Source organism: Carassius auratus, chromosome 43 (assembly GCF_003368295.1).
Source record: "Carassius auratus strain Wakin chromosome 43, ASM336829v1, whole genome shotgun sequence".
Taxonomy (NCBI): Eukaryota; Metazoa; Chordata; class Actinopteri; order Cypriniformes; family Cyprinidae; genus Carassius; species Carassius auratus.
In genome coordinates this window covers 18,897,918-18,917,463 of record NC_039285.1, presented here as the reverse complement: position 1 = coordinate 18,917,463, position 19,546 = coordinate 18,897,918, and the positions used below count along the sequence as shown (strand labels likewise).

The following is a 19,546-nucleotide window of genomic DNA, read 5'->3' as shown; positions in this document are numbered from 1 at the left end:
GAACTATTGGAGTGAACAAATAATGCTCTTCAAGCTAAGAGCTTGGTCTGACCTGACGACCTGAAGGTGTGGGACTGATGTTGCATTGCTCAGTAAGAGTTAAAGTATTGTCTCAGATGTCATTTAAGAGAGAGCCCTCTTGTTGAGAGTCAACAAGTGTGACAGCTGTGCCCAAATCAAGTTGTGGGGACTGTAAAATATCTGACAGATTTTTTATCTCACCAAGAACACTGGTGAATGTGACAAGGAGGCTAACAAACTTGAGATCGATTTGTGCTAATAAACCTCTTGCCTCTACAGCTCTGTCACCATTTTGCTCTTCTGATATTTCTTTTAGTAGACGAATGATGGCTGACAGTCTGTCTCTCACTGTCTTGCAAGCATTATACCTACATGCCCACCGTGTCTCTATCAGTCTTTGTAACTCTCTTGGGGCCCCCTGAAACATCTCCCTCTGTACCTCAAGCCATCTTTGGTGCACATATGACCCTGACAAAAAAACATAGTTTCTGCAAAAGAGAAAAGAAGCAATTTGCTTCAGGGATGCATTTCACACTGTCAACTAATACTAAATTTAAACAATGTGCATTGCAGTGCACATAAAAAGCTAATGGGGCCTCTGATTTTATGCATGCTTGCACACCTGTGTGTTTTCTGCTCATGACTGAGGTTCCGTCATATGCTTGCCCTACAAGGTGGTTTTTATGTAGTGAAGACCATGCTTCTGCAAAATTTTAATTATTTTCTGTGAAAGTGCTGCAGCATCAAGGCGCTGTGCTGCCTCAAAGGCAAGGAAGCTCTCACATACTGACCCATTGTAATAGTATCTTATTACAAAGGACATCTGTTCTTTTTTGCTTAGGTCTTTAGTCTCATCAACCAAAATGCTGAAAGCCTAACTTTGGGAAACTTCACCAATTACTGAAGTGCGGACCATTTCAGCTAGACAATCAATTATTTCATTTTGTGTGTCATGCCCAAGATATGTTGCATTTCTTTGACTTGTCATTTTTCTTTTGACTGTGGGATTGTGTTTGGCTATAGCAGTTCCATAATAGCGAGAAAGTTTCCTTTATTCTCACCTTCTGATTCTTTATGTGCTCTCTGTGCTATGTTCTGTGTAGCTGTGAGAAGCAGGGTTTCTCCAACAACTTTAATGTACTCCCTATTTTCCTTCACTAATTTATTGTATTCCGCATTTAAGGAGGCTGAGAAAGAGGATGTGCTTGCCGTGGATTTTTCATACTCTGCCCATGCTAACATTGCATTAGTATGTGCTTCAGATTTGGCATGACCTAAAAGTCCCCCATCTTTGAAGGTTGCCTTTTTCCAATGTTTGAACCCCTCTTCAGATGTAAATACTGAATCACCTGAGGAGGGGAGACTGAAGTGCCGACAGCCATAACAGTAGGCAGAGTCTTTACTCTGAGAGTATTCCAGCCAATTATGTGTGTTGTACCAGTCTTTAGAGAAGCATCGTCTTCTGTCTCCTTGATAGGTACGAGGGAAGATTTTCAGATGTGGCTGCTTGGGCTGCTCTGCTCTTGACTGGGAGATATCTATAATGGAACGAGGCAAAATCAGTTATTCTGATATTAAAATAATAATGATAATAATTATAATAATAACAATAATAATATTAAGCCCCTCTCGTAATTATCCATCATAGCTGTAATAATAACCTATAGGCATTTCTATTCAGACTAATAAAACTCAACTACTAATAAACATGAATCAAAACGCTTTAAGTGATTATGTCATGAGTTGTATTTTAATGGAAACACACTAAACAAAACATACATTTCTCCAGATGATGTTACTATCTAGGCTAGCCATCAATTTCATTATTAGGGCCACGTGATCGTTTCTTCACCTGTTGGTCCAGGAACACGTCTAACACCTGCTTTTGCCGTGTCCTGCCACACTTCTGTGACCAATGGTGCAGACTGTCTCTGGGCTGCTGCTGTCTGTTTTTCCTCATCATTGTGTTCTGTCATTAATGCTTGCTGTGTATCCTTGTCATGCTGCTCTGTCTGTTCCTCTCCTCCATCCTCCTCCTCCTCCTCACTATTACTAAGCCTCTCTTGCTCCCCTGCCATCTCTTTCACCCCTCCTTCTGTACTTTTCTTCTTAAAATAAGAAGAGATGTCTGTGGACTTTCTCTTCATTGTCTGAAAATTGACATAACATGCACCAGCTAACGACGTTAGCTAGGTAACGTTAACTCTTGTCAAAACGTGTCAAAGACACATCAAAAAGCTGCTGTAACAGTATACTGTAACCATTTGGCACTTAAAAAGCATGCCACGACACATAATTCCCCGTCTTCTTTTACGAAAGAATATTTTTTTTACTTATTTACTTACCGTTAGTCTTCTTCGTCTTCTAACTTCTTAATTTGACCTGTTGCTGTCTGAGCGCGCAACAGCAGGCATTGGGGGAGGGGCGGGTTGCTGTGTGTGATTGAAGGTTTAGAGCGGCTTGCCTGCCTGGCTGTGCATTAGGGATGCTACTAAAATTTATACTGGCCAGTGGGGTGGCCAGGAGTCGGCCAGGGGTGGCCGTCCCCTGGTGGCGCCATAATAACAGATAATGTATTGACAGTATAAAGGTCGAGTCAGTTGAGGATCGTGCAGTCTGTCTGACTCGCGGAGAGATAAAAACTATAAGAACAGCACACACAAAGAAACAAACGTTGCGATACAAAAAATATAAATATTCTGTATAATATGTGCAACATCACACGACCAGGATTGATGTTTTTCCGACTTTCAGCTCGATTGGAAATGTGATATTGATTTTATACATCAGTTAAGGGAAGTTTCTCAAACAAATTTCGGGAGGAACATGCACGGATAATTAACACGGCCAGTTCATCATTAGCAATTACACAGTTTACCAATCAGCTCAAGAGGAAAACGCCTATAAATAATCAAGCAAGTCCTTCCTTCGCTATCTCTCGATTTCCAGAAACTACGCATCGAATCGCTGCAGCATGTCTGAGACCGAATCATCCTCTGATGAAGACGACACCTTTCACGACGCAGCTCCGCATGCGTCCACAGCCGAAGTTCGGGACACCAACGCCCCGCAAGACGCTCCTACCGAGCCAGCGGCTGCACCGCGGGGTCGCAGATCTTCCCGCAATACCACCGCTCAAACCTCCAGACGCAGGGATTCCACTTCACCTTCCAGGCGTCAGCCACCGTCACCAGCATCCTCTCATGCCTCAGCTCTCTCTTCCGCTCCAGCCACGGAGAAATGGACACTGACAAGTCTACGCCAGGCCCTCTCAAACGCCGGCATCAACGTTCCTCGCTGGCTAAACAAGGCAGAGTTACAAGCCCTCTACGTGTAACCGGGTGGTCAGGAAAAAGAAACACACACGGCAACAGATTAATTTTTTATATTGGGGTTTTATCTGACTGCTGTTTGTTTCCTTTAAAATAAGTATACAGCGGTCGGCGGAAACACAGCTGAGCAAAAATAAATAAATAAAAGTAAATAAAATTCCAAAAAATAGAATTAAGAAAAATTACTAAATACAAATTGTCACTCCAAGAATTACACAGTGTAATGACACTGAAGACTTACAGAAATAAATAAAAATAAATGTGATGTTTCACCCGTTCCAATGTAACAAAAAACAATGTCTTAGATTTCCAGCAGATGAACACTGGTTGAAAACCAGCACAATACTCGCACTCCCAAATAATTTACTCTGGAGTGAGCATTACCACAAATATCTACTGCTTCATCAGGTGATTTGGACTTTGTCTTTAAGAACACAAATAAATATCACCAAAATCCTCATACAAAATGGTCAAAAAAATGAACTACTGATAAAGTAAAGAATACGGTAGTGCTATGGTACAAAGAAGAGATAAAAGAAACACATTAATAAAGTCATCTCATCTTTGCTCTCACAATAATGACCTTTTTCACAAAAACACACATTGTTAAACATTAAAACAAGAGTTTTAACAGCACTGATAGTGTTTGTACAGTTCCAAATACTAATACAAGAGTAGAAAAATTCTTAACTTACACTGGAAGTTTCCACTATCACCAGACACGAGGTTCACGTGGATCACACTCGATCCGATCACATCCAGGAAGACAGCAAAACTTCAAAAAAATCTCCCCGATGCACTCGGCTGCTACATCGTATCATCCCGAAATGGCTGTTCTGTTCGCGCACATGACAAACAGGAAATCTCGCGAGCAGAGATCGGTGGATCTCTTAAAGGGGCCATACTCTGTTTTAACACCCATTGAAAATACGTTGTATTTATACCTCTGGCCACATTCTCCCCTGCTGAAACCCATCATTGTCCTCAATGACATTCAGTGCTGGTTCCTAACCTCATTTACTGCTTCCCTGAAGAAAACACTACCAAGACTGGTCAAAACCTGGGAAAAGACTTCAGGGCTGATTGAAACGGAATTACAAGCTGACCTGGGTTCATTAAATGGGTTTGGATGCACACCAGCATTGACACGGCTAGTCCTTCTTGGTGCAGGAACCGGTTTCTTTGGAACGGGTCTATCAGCATCAAGAACAATCCCATCTTCCCCCACGTGCTCTAACTCTGAGGGTAGCTGTCCATCATTCTCTAGAACAAAATCAGGACCCACTGCTAACGTTTCCTCTGCTGACCCAGAGACTTCAATTTCCACATCTCTCGTCTCTTCCAGGTGAGGCAAAGTAACCTCTTCCAGTATTACACACTCTGGATCAACAGGTTCAGCTTCCACTGACTCAGAGGGAAACTCAGCTGCTGGGGCTGTCACTGTACTCACTGCCTCTGCTGTCTCAACCACAGATCTCTCGCATGGTCGCAAATCAACTCTGTGGACCCGTTTATAAGGACCTCCCTCTACAGGCTCAACTGTATAAGTGGTACCTTGTACCTCTACTACCCGATACACAACTGGAGCCCAGGAATCCTGTATCTTGTGTCTGCCTACAGGGCGGTGGCGCAAGTACACCGTCTGCCCAACACCAACAGATGGACAGTAAACCTTGTCATTCAATGGAGCCAATCTCTCTGCCGCTTTCTGCTCTGCAAATGGTCTCGCCTTTTCATGAGCTTCCCTGAGTCGGCTTTGGTGGATTACTAACCAATCCTGCCCTCGATTCACAGGATGTTCCTCACCCAGGAGAGCATCTACTGGAAGGCGTGGTTCTACACCAAATAACAAGAAATAAGGTGAATACCCAGTTGTAGCATGTGGGGTTACATTGTATGCATAGATCAGCTCAGGAAGGTGTTCTGGCCAACGCCTTTTCTTTTCTGGAGAAAGTGTTCTTAACAACTCGTGGAGCGTTCTGTTAAACCGCTCGCACTGAGCGTTACCTTGTGGATGGTAGGGGGTTGTACGTGTTTTCTTTACCCCATACAAGCGACATAACTCAGCTACCACCTCACTCTCGAAATTCCTTCCCTGATCGGAATGCAACCGCTCTGGTACCCCGTATTTCATGAACCACTCCTTCAGCAGTATCTTCGCTGTAGTATCAGCTCTCTGGTCTCTGGTGGGGAATGCCTGTGTGAATTTAGTAAACACATCGGTGACAATCAACACATTTTCGCGACCATCCGTGGCAGGTTCAAGCACAGTATAATCCACGGCCACCACCTCCAGTGGTCTGGATGCTAAAAATGGCTTCATAGGCGGACGGATTCGCGGCTGTGGCATTTTGGTTAGGATGCACCTTTGACACCTTTTAATCCACCTCTCAACATCCTTGTACATACCGACCCAGAAGCAACGCTGTCTCAATAGGTTGAGTGTACGCTCAATGCCTTGATGTCCCATCTTATCATGGACACTGCTCAGGACTTGTTCTTTTAAACAGGCTGGCAAAAGCAATTGTCTGCACTCACCCAAGCGAAAGTCATTCACAACCCTGTAAAACAAACCATCCATCACCTGGATATATTTCCACTGTTTCAGCAGTGACAACACAGGCCTAGGTAAGCTGCATCTCTCTTGATTCGTGGGCTTTCTCTGATTACCCCAAAACTCATTGAAGGAGCCCAAAACAGGGTCACTTAGCTGGAATTCTTTCAACTGAGCTTTGGTGTAACCTGGAAGAGCAAACATACAATCCTGGATGTCACTTTTACCGGGACTACCCTCTTGTGCACGGATCTGTCTAACCTTACAGCACTGGTCACCCACAATCAACAATTCAGGGTCTAAAGGTGTAACCTTGTTGACTACATTACAAATGGCAACACAGTCATCCAATTCTTCAGAACTGTCAGGCTCCCCTGCCAACGGGTGCCTTGAGAGGCGTCTGCTGCGACATTGTGCCGTCCAGGTCGGTACTTCACCTCAAAATCAAAAACAGCTAATTGAGCCACCCATCTTTGCTCGACGGCACCCAACTTCGCCGTCTTCAGATGACACAATGGGTTGTTATCCGTGACAACCACAAATTTTGCACCCAACAGGTACCCCCTAAATTTTTCTGAGACAGCCCACTTGAGAGCTAGCAGTTCAAGCTTCATACTACTATAATGCCTGTCATTTTTCTCTGCATTACGTAGCCGGCGACTTGCATAGGCTATCACTCTCCTAGAGTCACCTTGCTGCTGGTAAAGGACAGCACCTAAACCATCCTTGCTAGCATCCGTCTCAACTACGAACGGAAGAGAGAAATCTGCAAAACCCAAGACTGGGGCCGTAGTAAGCTTCTCCTTTAACATTTCGAAGGCTGTGCAACACTCCTCTGTCCAAAGTGAACAAAACTCAGGTCTCTTTACCATGCTCTGTTGTCTCAGACAAAAGTTCACCAGGTCGTGAAGAGGACCTGCAATTTTAGAAAACCCTTCAATAAACTTCCTGTAGTAACTACAGAATCCCAAAAAAGACCTTAGTTCTTTCACTGTACTTGGCGTCTTCCATTTTCTCACAGCTTCTACCTTTCCTGGATCAGTTCCAATCCCTTGAGCAGAGATCTGATGACCCAGGAACTTGACCTGTTCTTGGAGAAAACTACACTTATCAGGCCTAACTTTGAGTCCAGCCTCCCTTAACCTACTGAAAACCACTTCCAATCTCTTTAGATGTTCCTGGAAAGTAGATGAATAAACCAGAATATCATCCAAATATACCAGCATCGTTTGAAATATCAAATCTCCCATTATGGACTGCATGAGGCGTTGGAATGTGGACGGTCCATTACAGACTCCAAAGGGCAAACGGGAGTATTCGAATATGCCAAACGGGGTGGTGAACGCAGTTTTTGGTTGGTCTTGCTCCCGCACGGCTATCTGATGGTATCCGCTCGCTAAATCAATGGTTGAGAAGAATTTGGCACCTTGCAACGCATCGAAACTCTCATCGATGCGAGGCAAGGGAAAAGCATCTCGCTTTGTCTTCGCGTTCAAGTGCCTGTAGTCCACGCACAATCTCAAGTTCCCATCAGTTTTCCGTACAAGCACTATGGGTGATGCATACGCACTACTACTATGCTTAATTACCCCCTTCTGGAGCAGCTTAGTAATATGTTCCCTGACTTCACTATACTGGGTTGGTGGAATGCGACGGTAGGGCTGTGTTAATGGTACATCATCTACCAAATGGATCTCGTGTTGTACTTTTTCAGAAAACCCTAATTCATCATCACTTAATGCAAACACATCCACGTACCTCAGTAACAAAGCTTTAAGCTCAGCCTGCTGCTCAGCAGCTCCACCCTAACACAACCCATTAAGGAAGTCTGGTAAGCCCTCGGTCACCACTTGCCTCTCTTCTGTGCTTACTGTAATCTCCTCCACCCCAGCCTCAACCCGCTGGAACTTTACTTCACAACCCTCTCCAGAACGTAAGGATTCAACAGGAGAGAGAATACCTAGCCTGGTACGAGGTTGCAGCCATATATCCTCTGTGGAGAGATTCACAACTCGTATCGGAAATAACAGTGTTGTAGTGGAAACAAGAGAGGGTACTACTATCAAACCCTGAGGGAGGGGAAACTTCCCTGGTTCCAGCAACAGGTTGGAATAGCCCTCTGAACAACTATTTCCCCTTCCTTTGACTATCAAGGTCGACATTGACCAAGCAGGAATATGCACCGTCTCCTTTCCAGCTATATGTGCAACAATCTGTTTTTTAGCTTGACTGACACTTTGCATCTGCTGGAAAACTTCTCTCCAGTCAGACTCTAACTCCCCACCTAAAGTAGTATCAAACTCAGCATGCACTAACTGCCTACACCTACTTATATTATTCATGCCGATGAGTGCCGGCACCGCAGAAGAATTCCGTCCATCTCTAACCACCAGGAATCCACACTCAGGCAGGTTAATACCCATGGTTTCAACTGGTAGTTCAAGATAACCCAAATATGGGATGTCTAATCCATTAGCGGCTGTAATTCTTAACCAACCGGATGTGGGAAGCATATCCTTATCTTCACCTGCCAAGTGCTCTTTAAAGAAGTGTTCAGTAATTGTACTGACTTGGCTCCCAGTGTCAAGTAGACATGACACATTCACACTTCCAATTTTCAGGTCAACCACTGGACACCTTCCCACAGCATGTTGGAGTAACCTGTCACGATTTGAGTCAAGGTAAGTTGAGCCAATAGCTTGCCCTCGCATCGCCTGGCTCATAGCGACCGAGGGTGTGCATTTTCCATATTCTTTCATTTCCCGAATTCTCTATCGCCTTCAATCGCTACTCCGAAGTAATCTGTTCCTCTTTTCCACAACGGAGACGCGAGCTCAGCGACTATCTCACAATAATCGCCGAGCTCGCGTTATCATACGGGGGTTCCCATTTCTACACCTATCATAAATTATTTTCGGCAAAATGCGCCATCCGAGTATCTCAGTGGAATCAGTGTCCTTATTGGGGAGCTTTGGACACTGAACTTCACAATCGGGTATTTTTAGGCTGCAATAATATCACATGCGCAGTATGCCGATCCATCGCACACTCCTCTACAACATGCCCTTTTGTCAACCCATCCATTCCTCCCTGTGCCGAACCATCCCAGCCCAAGTCCACCAGCTATGTATCAAATTTCCCAAACAATCGTTCCCTCCCCAATGCCTCTAATCGCCGCCCCCTTCTTTCTCTGATAGGCAACTCTGCATCAGCTTCAATGCCGGCAGGTGCTCAAGACAACGCTGCCGGTTCATGCATATTTGCGACTTTTGTGGCGGCGCTCACGCCCGCTTGATTTGTCCTGTACAAAAAAATGTCAATAAAAATGAAAAACAATACTTATCGACTCCAGTAAATATTTTTCGCCTATCTTCCGAATTGCTCCATCACCCCAACCCAGATTTTTCTAACTACCTACTGTCGGGCCTCTCACACGGTTTTCATCCTGGGGTCGAAAGTCTCCCCTCCCAAAGCCTCATATGCCCCAACCTTCAGTCCGCTCTCACGGAACCCGAAACAGTTGACCTGTTAATTGAGAAAGAAATAGACGCTGATTTCATGATCGGCCCTTTTTCCGTTCCCCCCTTCAACATCTTCCGCGTCAGCCCCATAGGCGTAGCAACCAGAAAATTTTCTGGTAAAAATATATATTAATATTATATTATATTAATATTATATTATATTAAATATATATTAATAGTCTCATTCCACTCGATGAATTTTCTCTTCACTACCACGACATCGACCAAGCCATCACTATGATCAAAGACGCAGGACGCGGTGCTTGGATGGCCAAAGTCGACATCACCTCTGCGTTTAAAGTGATGCCCATCCACCCAGATTTTTGGCACTTATTCGGCGTCTATTGGAGAAATAAATTGTACTTTTCCGTCCGCCTCACGTTCGGCTGCAGAAGCAGCCCAAAGATTTTCGACGTTGTCAGAATCAATTTGCTGGATCCTTTCCAACATTTACGCTGTACCCTATTTAATTCACCTCTTAGACGATTTCTTAATCATATCACCGCCTGACTCCATCCCAGCAGCAAACCTTATGACAACTCAAAAGGTTTTTGCAGAGCTCGGGATTCCCCTCGCACAGGAAAAAAAGTCAGGTCCAAGCACTTCCATCGAATTTTTGGGAATCAATCTAGATTCACAAAAATTTCAAGCTTCTCTACCCCAGGAAAAAATCGACAGAACCATTCTGGTGGCTTCCACTCTATTAGCAAATCCAAATTGCTCCAAACGTGAGCTGCTATCCGTTCTCGGTCATCTAAATTTCGCGATGCGCATAATCCCTCAAGGCCGCCCTTTCGTCTCTCACCTCCTCTCTCTCGCGTCCTCCGTTCACGAGCTAGAGGACCGATTATTCATAACCAATCCATGCCGCGACGAGCTCAGTCTGTGGATATCCTTCCTTAATCAATGGAACGGATTATCTTTCTTTTACAGTGATTTGGTTTCATCCCCAACCGACATCCAACTATTTACCGACGCCGCCCCTTCCATCGGTTTCGGAGGATTTTACCAAAACCGCTGGTTCGCTTCTACATGGCCCTCCCAGCTGTTAGATTTACCCCAGCCATTAATATCATCAGCCCTTTTCGAGCTATATCCTATCGTCGTGGCAGCCTCTCTATGGGGAAAAGAGTGGTCCACCACCAGCATCGTAATTCACTGCGATAATGAGGCTACCGTCCATTGCATTAATAACGGCCGTTCTCATTCCCCCACCTTAATGCCCTTACTAAAGCGGCTAATCTGGATCTCAGCTTGCGATCAGTTTATCATAACCGCAAAACACATTCCCGGGGTAAAGAACCAAATAGCTGACTCTCTCTCTCGTTTTGCCTTTCAGAAATTCAGGTTGTTGGCACCGCAGGCGGAACCATTCCCAACCCCAGTGCCTCCTTATTCAGAGCTAATATTCCTCTGAATCATCCTCTGAGACCCCTTCTTGAAACTTCAAGAAATTCTATTCTCCAAGCCATTTCCCCCAGCACCCTGCAGTCATACTTCACAGCATGGAAATGCTTTAAAGCATTCCACTCCGCCTATAATCTACTGTTCCCTGATTTCTCCCTACTTTCCATCACCTCATTTATATCACACCTCAACATTAACAAAACCCTCCAAGTCAGCTCCATCAAAAGCTATCTAAGTGGAATCCAATTTTTCCATAAACTCATATTTGGTTCACCCTCAGCCCAAATAGCCAATTCACAGACCTCCCTTCTCATCAAAGGCATTCAAAGAGCCCATCCCACGCGCCCAGACTCCAGGCAGCCCATAACCTTTGAAATCCTGACTAAATGCATTTCTACGCTTCGCAAAGGTTACCATTCCATCCACACTGCTCGAACGCTAGATGCCATGTTTATCCTAGCCTTCTTTGGCTTTCTCAGATGCTCAGAGCTCACTACCACTTCCAGCTTTAAACCAAATATCCACCCCACCATTTCTGATCTAGCACTTCTGGACAATGAAGCCATGTCATTTCATATAAAGCGAAGTAAAACAGATCAGACCATGAAGGGCCACTTTATCTATATTTTTAACCTTCAATCACCTATTCTCCAATACCAAACACTCCTAGCCTTCCTCCAGCTCAGGAAAGCCCAAGCTAAATCCCTTTCCGACCCTCTTTTCACAGATGACTGTAGCCGCCCTGTCTCCCGTTTTTGGTTCCAAAAACACTTAAAATCTGTCTTACGTCTGTCCGGCATCTCATCTGACGATTTCTCCAGCCATTCCTTCAGAATTGGTGCAGCCACCACAGCGGCTCAAAATGGCCTTTCCCAACATCAGATCCAAACACTCGGTCGCTGGTCATCAGAAGCTTTTAAGAGCTACATCCGATCAGACTGCTTAAATCTCAAAAAAGCCCACCAAACCCTCATCAGCCACCCGTTTTTTCCCTAGCCATCTCCATTTCCCATTCCAACAGCACCCTGCTCCTTCAGGAGCCATTATATATCTCCCCCACTGCTACAGCAGTATCAGCTCCTGCAGGAGCCTTTTACGTATCTCCTCACTGCCGCAGCAGTATCAGCTCCCGCAGGAGCCTTCACGTATTTCCTCACTGCCGCAGCAGCATCAGCTCCCGCAGGAGCCTTTACGTATCTCCTCACTGCCGCAGCAGCATCAGCTCCCGCAGGAGCCTTTACGTATCTCCTCACTGCCGCAGCAGCACAAGCTCCTGCAGGAGCCTTTACGTATCTCCTCACTGCCGCAGCAGTATCAGTTCCCGCAGGAGCCTTTACGTATCTCCTCACTGCCGCAGCAGCATCAGCTCCCGCAGGAGCCTTTACGTATCTCCTCACTGCCGCAGCAGTATCAAAAAAATAAAATAATAAAATTTACCATTAAGCTCAGCTTTTGGGGAGCCATAATGTGCGTATCTGGCTGCTGTCCTGTTCAAATTGCTCTTTGGGGAGCACTCTGGGCTGGGCCGGCCTCCGAGCTCAGACCCCTCTCCCCGGATGGGGGGGGGTTTCCCCGGGCTCGGGGGTCTTGCCGGGCTCGGAGCTCTCTCCCCGGACAGCACGCCAAATACGCTTAAACCTTTATTTAATTATGAGTAAATGTGAACTCGTGAAGGGAAGTTTCTCAAACAAATTTCGGGAGGAACATGCACAGATAATTAACACGGCCAGTTCATCATTAGCAATTACACAGTTTACCAATCAGCTCAAGAGGAAAACGCCTATAAATAATCAAGCAAGTCCTTCCTTCGCTATCTCTCGATTTCCAGAATCCCCCCGCCACCCCAATCCCGCACCCTCACCCAAGTTTCTACCCCAGCCAGGTAGAAGCACTCGGGGGAGCACTCTGGGCTGGGCCGGCCTCCCCGGGCTCAGGGGTCTTGCCGGGCTCGGAGCTCTCTCCCCGGACAGCACGCCAAATACGCTTAAACCTTTATTTAATTATGAGTAAATGTGAACTCGTGAAATAAACAAGTAATATTAAATGACTTACATTTAAGAAACATTGTAGATTTTTACTTCATTTCAAACAAAAATAATTCTAAGCAAAGCCAAAGCAGAACAGTCGTGCATCTCCGAGCGACAGTCTTACTAAATGATTCATTTTTAAATGAGTCAATGATTCAGTGAGCCGTTTATAAAACGGTTACCTCCTTCATTTTATTGAATGAATCAGCCGTTTGAATGAGTCGGTTGAATCAGTGATTCACTCATTAAGACAGTGACTTGTCGACACCTACTGGTGGTTTAATATCATATTTGCATTTTCAACATTTCATATTTTGTTTGTCAAAAAAGCAAAACATTAATCTAATAACATAATTTATTCATTTGGACAGATGGAGTTTGTTGATACTGATTTCATTTTAATAATAATAAAAACCTAAATGTCTTATTATTCTAACATAATTTATGGATCACATGAGAATATGTAGACATCTACATTTAATCAGTTTAGGAAAATATTTTCCTTTATAAAGTTAAAGTGTAACAGCAATCAATTTAAGGCAAATATCAAAAACTATACTGATTAAAGTAATACCTGATAGAGCACTGATGAGACCGTTTCAGAATAAATTACATTTGTGCCAAAAAACAATCAAACATTTTTTTTCCCCGGACAAGTATACTTTTTTACTCGGACAAGTGATTGATTGATTTATGTATTTATTTATATATGATTTATTCATGTAAAAGCTTAATGTGGAGCCCTGTATTAGCAATGTTATTGCTGTGAGTTTCATCCTCTTTAATATTAATTTTTGTAATGTTGTTATTATTTGTCTTTTCCTCATTGTTACTTTGCACTTAAAATGGTTTGAGATGGATAGAAATGTCATCACTGAGTGAGTCTTTTTTTTACAATTCACGTTCGCAGTGTAGCTATATTTTTTGATGATTTTTCATTAATACAGTCTTATTCACTTTTAGTTTTTTTCTTTTTTTTTTAGATTAAATATTTTACCTAGTAGTGATATTGCTGTGAATTTCATGTTACTAGCAAACTCTAACAGCAAGGTAAATTAGTGTTAATATTTTCTAAGTATTAACTGTCCATATATTGCACTTGACAAATAAGCTATTGTGGCTTTTTTTCCTGAATATTTTATATATTTATTTTATTTATTTTTTTAAAGTACAAGATTAGGCTAACTGAATATATGTGATATCAAATAAGGGTTAGCACAAATGTAATCTAAATGTAATCCAAAAGTAATCAGATTACGTTACCAAAAATGTGTAATCTAAGAAATTATATTACTGATTACAATTTTTTGTATATTCATGTATATGTATGTTTTCCTCCCATACAGCAAAATGTGGCATAATGGACTAAGATGATAAAGATCAAACTCAGTATGGCTCTCTTCATTACTAAAATTATATATTGTCTTTTTCTTGCAGGACCCTGCACCTAAAGTCATTTTAATTGATTAAACGCCACAGTATCTTGTCTCGATTGGCAACATGAACGATTTGTGTCTATTGCAAGTGATGCCGCAGGTAGCGTAAAGTGCAAGATTCAATCAAAAAGTAATCAATAAATATAACAAAATAAAAGGCTGCAAGTGATGTCACTAGTGGAAGCCCAAGTATCTGAGAGTGGAAGTCAGAGAAGTCTGAATGTGCAAGTGCATGCCAGACTCTTCTCAGAACACTGAGAGCACATCTATAAAGTTTTCACAATTCATTACTAGATTGCATGCTAGTGATTGAATAAACCCACAACTTTGTACATACATACACACATATATGTGTATATTCCCCCTTGAGGTTTAATGTACTATAAGTTGAATTGAGATCCGGTAAGACCCTGTAAATATAAAAAGTTTGATCTTGGTTGAAGTGGTAAAATTTTCAATGACTGAGTTAGTTCTGGTGAGCAATCCCTGGAGAAATATTATTCGCCGATATTATGTGCCAATATTTCATTTATTAGTAAGATTTCTTTTCCTTTCTGTTTTCCCATTTCCTTCTGCACCTTCAGGATCAGTACATGAGGGTGGCAATTAATAAAACTAAAATTCTAAAGACTCCTTATAGTGCTATTAGCAAGTAATTCACCATTTTTTTCCAACTTTCATGACCTTTTTTTTCTGTACTTTAATCTACATTTTTATATTATTATATATTATAACTGTCTCATGTGTGGATACAAAAAGTGTTACTCATTTATTTACATATTTATTGTTTATTTTATGTTAATTTAATACTTGTTGATGTTTTTGAACAATAAATTTATAACATATTTTTTAGAATATTTTAAAGCAATAATATAGATATGAATATACTGTATGAAGTACACAATTAGGCAAATATGTGTATTTATAAAAGTATATCATGCACACTTAAAACACAAAACATACCAAATTTATATTTAAGATTTTTTTTTCCCTGAAAAGTTGCACAATATACCATATTTGTTTATGCATATACCACAAACATTTGAAAACATTTATTTCAGTGGGGTGACAGTAAAATCTCAGATTGTGTGATATCTGATTATATATATATATATATATATATATATATATATATGTGTGTGTGTGTGTGTGTGTGTGTGTGTGTGTGTGTACTTGTTTTTCTATTCTGGTGGGGACTTAAACCTGAATACACACAGACTCGTGGGGACCCGTGTCACGGTGGGGACCTAAATTGAGGTCCCCACGGGTAAACAAGCTAATAAATTACACAGAATGAAGTTTCTTGAAAATCTAAAAATGCAGAAAGTTTCCTGTGAGGGTTAGGTTTAGGGGTAGGGTTGGTGTAGGGCGATAGAAAATACGGTCTGTACAGTATAAAAACCATTACACCTATGGAGAGTCCCCACAAGGATAGCTGACCAGACAAGTGTGTGTGTGTGTGTGTGTGTGTGTGTGTGTGTGGTTGTGTGGGTGTCTCAAAGGGCAGTTGTTGGTACTTTAGCCATTAAGTGTTTTTTGGTATTCTGCTCTGGTCTAAAGACAATAATAAAACACTTAGGAGCAAAAATACAGAGAATCAGACCAAAGCTTGAAGCTAAAATTGCAAATATCTCCACAGCTACAGTGAATTTCCCAGGAGAGCTGACATAAGCTGGAATAAATGTGATCCATACAGCACAGAATATGAGCATACTGAAAGTGATTAATTTAGCCTCATTGAAGTTATCAGGCAACTTTCGGGCTAGAAAAGCTAAAACAAAGCACAGGAAAGCTAGCAGGCCAATATAACCTAGTACAGCCCAGAAACCTATAGCTGATCCTAAACTGCATTCTAGAATTATCTTTTCTTTGTAGTGTTGCATATTGTTATAAGGAAAAGGTGGGGATATTTTTAGCCAAAGTACACATATAAGGACCTGAACAAGAGTGAAACCGAAAACACTGAGTCTCTGTTGAGGAGGCCCAAACCATTTCATGACATTACTTCCTGGAAGTGTAGCTTTGAAGGCCATTAACACCACTATCGTTTTCCCAAGAACACAGGAAATACAAAGGACAAAAGTGATCCCAAATGCTGTGTGACGTAACATACAGGACCACTCAGTGGGACGACCAATGAAAGTAAGAGAACAGAGAAAACACAGAGTCAATGAGAAGAGCAACAAGAAGCTCAACTCTGAGTTGTTGGCTCTTACTATAGGAGAAGCCCTGTTTTTGTAGAATACTAAAGTTATGCTTAAAGCTGCCAAAGCACCAGCAATAGAGAAAGCAGCCAGTATAATCCCAAGGATCTCATCCCAGGAGAGAAACTCCACTGGTTTAGGAAGACACTTGTCATTCTCATTATTGGGCCAATACTCAGGAAGGCATTTGTGACAATCTAAAAATCTTTAGAAGATGAAGAGATCAGTGTATAACAGCCATTGATGAACCATGGGAATAAAATGGAGATATACAGGTTATCAGACTATATTGTTTTAGAATGACCAAATCATAAAGAGTCAGTGACATGAGGTTAATTGTTTGTATTACATATAAATGTATTTTACATTAAAATGACTGACATTATTGTATTAATTTCAATGTGATCCATATTTTAACTTAACTCTCTCTCTCTCTCTCTCTCACACACACACACACACACAAACACATAAACTCTATGCTATAAAATTACTTATAAGAAACTTGCATCTTTTTTTTCTTTATTTTACATTTCATTTTTTTTTTGACCCAGAAACATTTACGATTTGTTAACAAGAATATCCAGACAAAGTACCTGTCTCATTGCTGAACTCTCCATCTGCGCAGTTAATACAGTCATAACAGCAGATAGGTCTTCCTTTTCTCACAGCCTTCCTTGTACCTGGAGGACAGCTCTCACTGCATACAGACACAGGCACCTGCAGGTGACAGGTACACTCAGCAGACTAAGATATTAACCAAGGCTCTGGGCAAAAATGCTCTGAAAGTGACAAAATGGCCCAGATGTTTGAAAATATAAGGTCAAAATGTGTCATGGTGAATACCCCTGCTTTCATTTCATTTTAGTATAGTTCATAATATGTATTATGAGATATTCTAGGTCATTTAAGAAAATGTAGTGACCAGTTGCCATACTGTAAATGTGCTTTTTAATGTTTATGAAACAAAGTGGTTTATTTTATTCAATTGATTTGATTGAAGTACATGACAAAAAATAACAGTATATGTGTGATTATATGGTTATAGGTATGCTCCCAAGATTACCCCCAAAATAAATTTCAGGAGTACATGATGAGATTTCTAAATGGAGAAGAAAAACACATTTTATACCTCTTCACTGCCATCATACCAAATGATAGATTTGCTCAGACTGAATTCTTGGCCTTTGGGCTTGGATGCATCATATTGACCCACTGTCACAAAATCAACTGAACCGTCTCCCTGAAGCTGCCAATTCACAAGTTCATATGTGGCCACAGGGTCTCCATTGGTGTCAAATGAGACCGAATAATTATTTTTAGTGAAATTCACTCTTTTGAGCTGATCAAAAACCTGAAAAAAAAAGAAAATAATAATAAATTTATATATATATATATATATATATATATATATATATATATATATATATATATATATAGATGATTGAATACGTATTTCATATATTCTGAAATAAATAAACAACAACAACAACAACGCTAATACACAAAAACAAAACTTACCTGTCTGGGCTCAACTTTGATGTTTTTGTCGCACTGCTTTTTGTTACAGATAATGCCGTGGAGGGCATGAGCTATAGCATATGTGGCTTTGTACACCATGTTAGTGACGCGCAACTGGGACGTGTCTGTGTACGGGTTCTGTAAAGCGCGCAGTTCCTCCGTGCCATCACAAGCTGGCATATCAGCAGAAGAACCTGTCTGTCGTTTTAGTCTACAGCTGAATGAGCTTTCCCAGAATTCTGTCAGCAGGGGAAATTTTAGCGCTTGTTTTGGAGACAGGTCAAGTAGAAAATTACGAAAACCCGGGATAACAGACCTCGGTATTGCAAAACCCACAGCACCGATACACAAATTAAACCGCAGCATTTGTGGGTCTGTAACCCATGCCTCGCTCCCAATCCACTGTAACGGGGGAGGAGGCTGCTGGCTCAGTTCTTCTAAGATAAATCTCATATCACCTGCTGCCACGAAGGCAACTATAACACGAGCCGATGACTTGCGAATAACATCCGCCACTCTTTTCAGTTTGCTGCGTGGCTGAGTCCTGTAGTAGGCCTCGGAATATTCCACACAGATTCCCTCCTGCTCTGCAGCTTTCAGGAATGATGCCATGCCATTGTTCCCATAGTCTGAATCACTGCACACAGCACCGATCCACGTCCATCCGAAGTGCTTGACCATCCGTGCCAGTGCTGCCGCTTGATGGTGATCGCTGGGGATGGTCCTGAAGAAAGTAGGATGCTGACGCTTGTCACTGAGACACGCGCATGTTGCGTAATGACTCACCTATGGTGAAGAAAATAAATATGTATAATCAAACACACACACATATACACACATATGTGTGTGTGTGTGTGTGTGTGTGTGTGTGTGTGTGTGTGTGTCAAACTTTGCATTTACTGATTTCATCTGTTGTATGTGACTCAAAAGTTCTCAATTTGTGTCACTGCCAATATAAGTCTACAATAATTATTTTATATTTACATTTTTTTTTCATTGTTGTTATTTTCTTCTAAGAAGATTACAAAATACTTGTTTTGCGCAAGCACCTGTGGAATTCCAAGAGGACCCAAAAGTCTTGAAATGGTAACAGCCGGAGTGGAAGCAGAATCTCCGACTAGTGCGTTTACTGCAGCAGATTTTGCGCAGGAATCAGTGTCGTTAAACACGAGATCTAGTCCGTTGGCAAGCTGCAAGGCAACTTTAATTGCCATTGGCACAGATGCACACGAGTCATATATGTGGTAGCCTAATGTGATGCCCGGTAAGAGATCGGAGCTGTTGTTGATCTCATGGACAGTGAACTGCAAGGCACGAGCAAAGCGCAGCTCTCTGAAGTCCATGCTGTTAAAGTATACACACAATTAAAGTTTTTCATGTTGGCTTCTAATGAACAAATTTTACTTAAACGAAACGAAAGTTGTGAAGACAATTTCAGCACAGCCTGTTTAACCCATTTTCCCTGCTCTGTTAAGCACATTTAAATTAGAATCAAACTCTGACCTTCCACTGCACTCTAGTGGTTG

At 42.0% G+C, this 19,546-nt stretch overlaps 1 protein-coding gene across 1 annotated transcript in view; it reads right to left on the bottom strand.

Moving 5' to 3' along the window:
- Positions 1–18,781, bottom strand: part of LOC113061833 (extracellular calcium-sensing receptor-like) — a 64,593-nt gene extending 45,812 nt beyond the window's left edge. The window contains exons 1-3 of the mRNA XM_026231290.1: positions 18,021–18,781; positions 17,632–17,853; positions 17,096–17,219 (exon numbers count right to left, since the gene is read on the bottom strand). Coding sequence (XP_026087075.1) covers positions 17,096–17,219; positions 17,632–17,853; positions 18,021–18,701 — 1,027 coding nt within the window. The 5' untranslated portion in view covers positions 18,702–18,781. The remainder of the gene's footprint in view (positions 1–17,095; positions 17,220–17,631; positions 17,854–18,020) is intronic.
- Between the last annotated feature and the right edge of the window lie 765 nt (positions 18,782–19,546).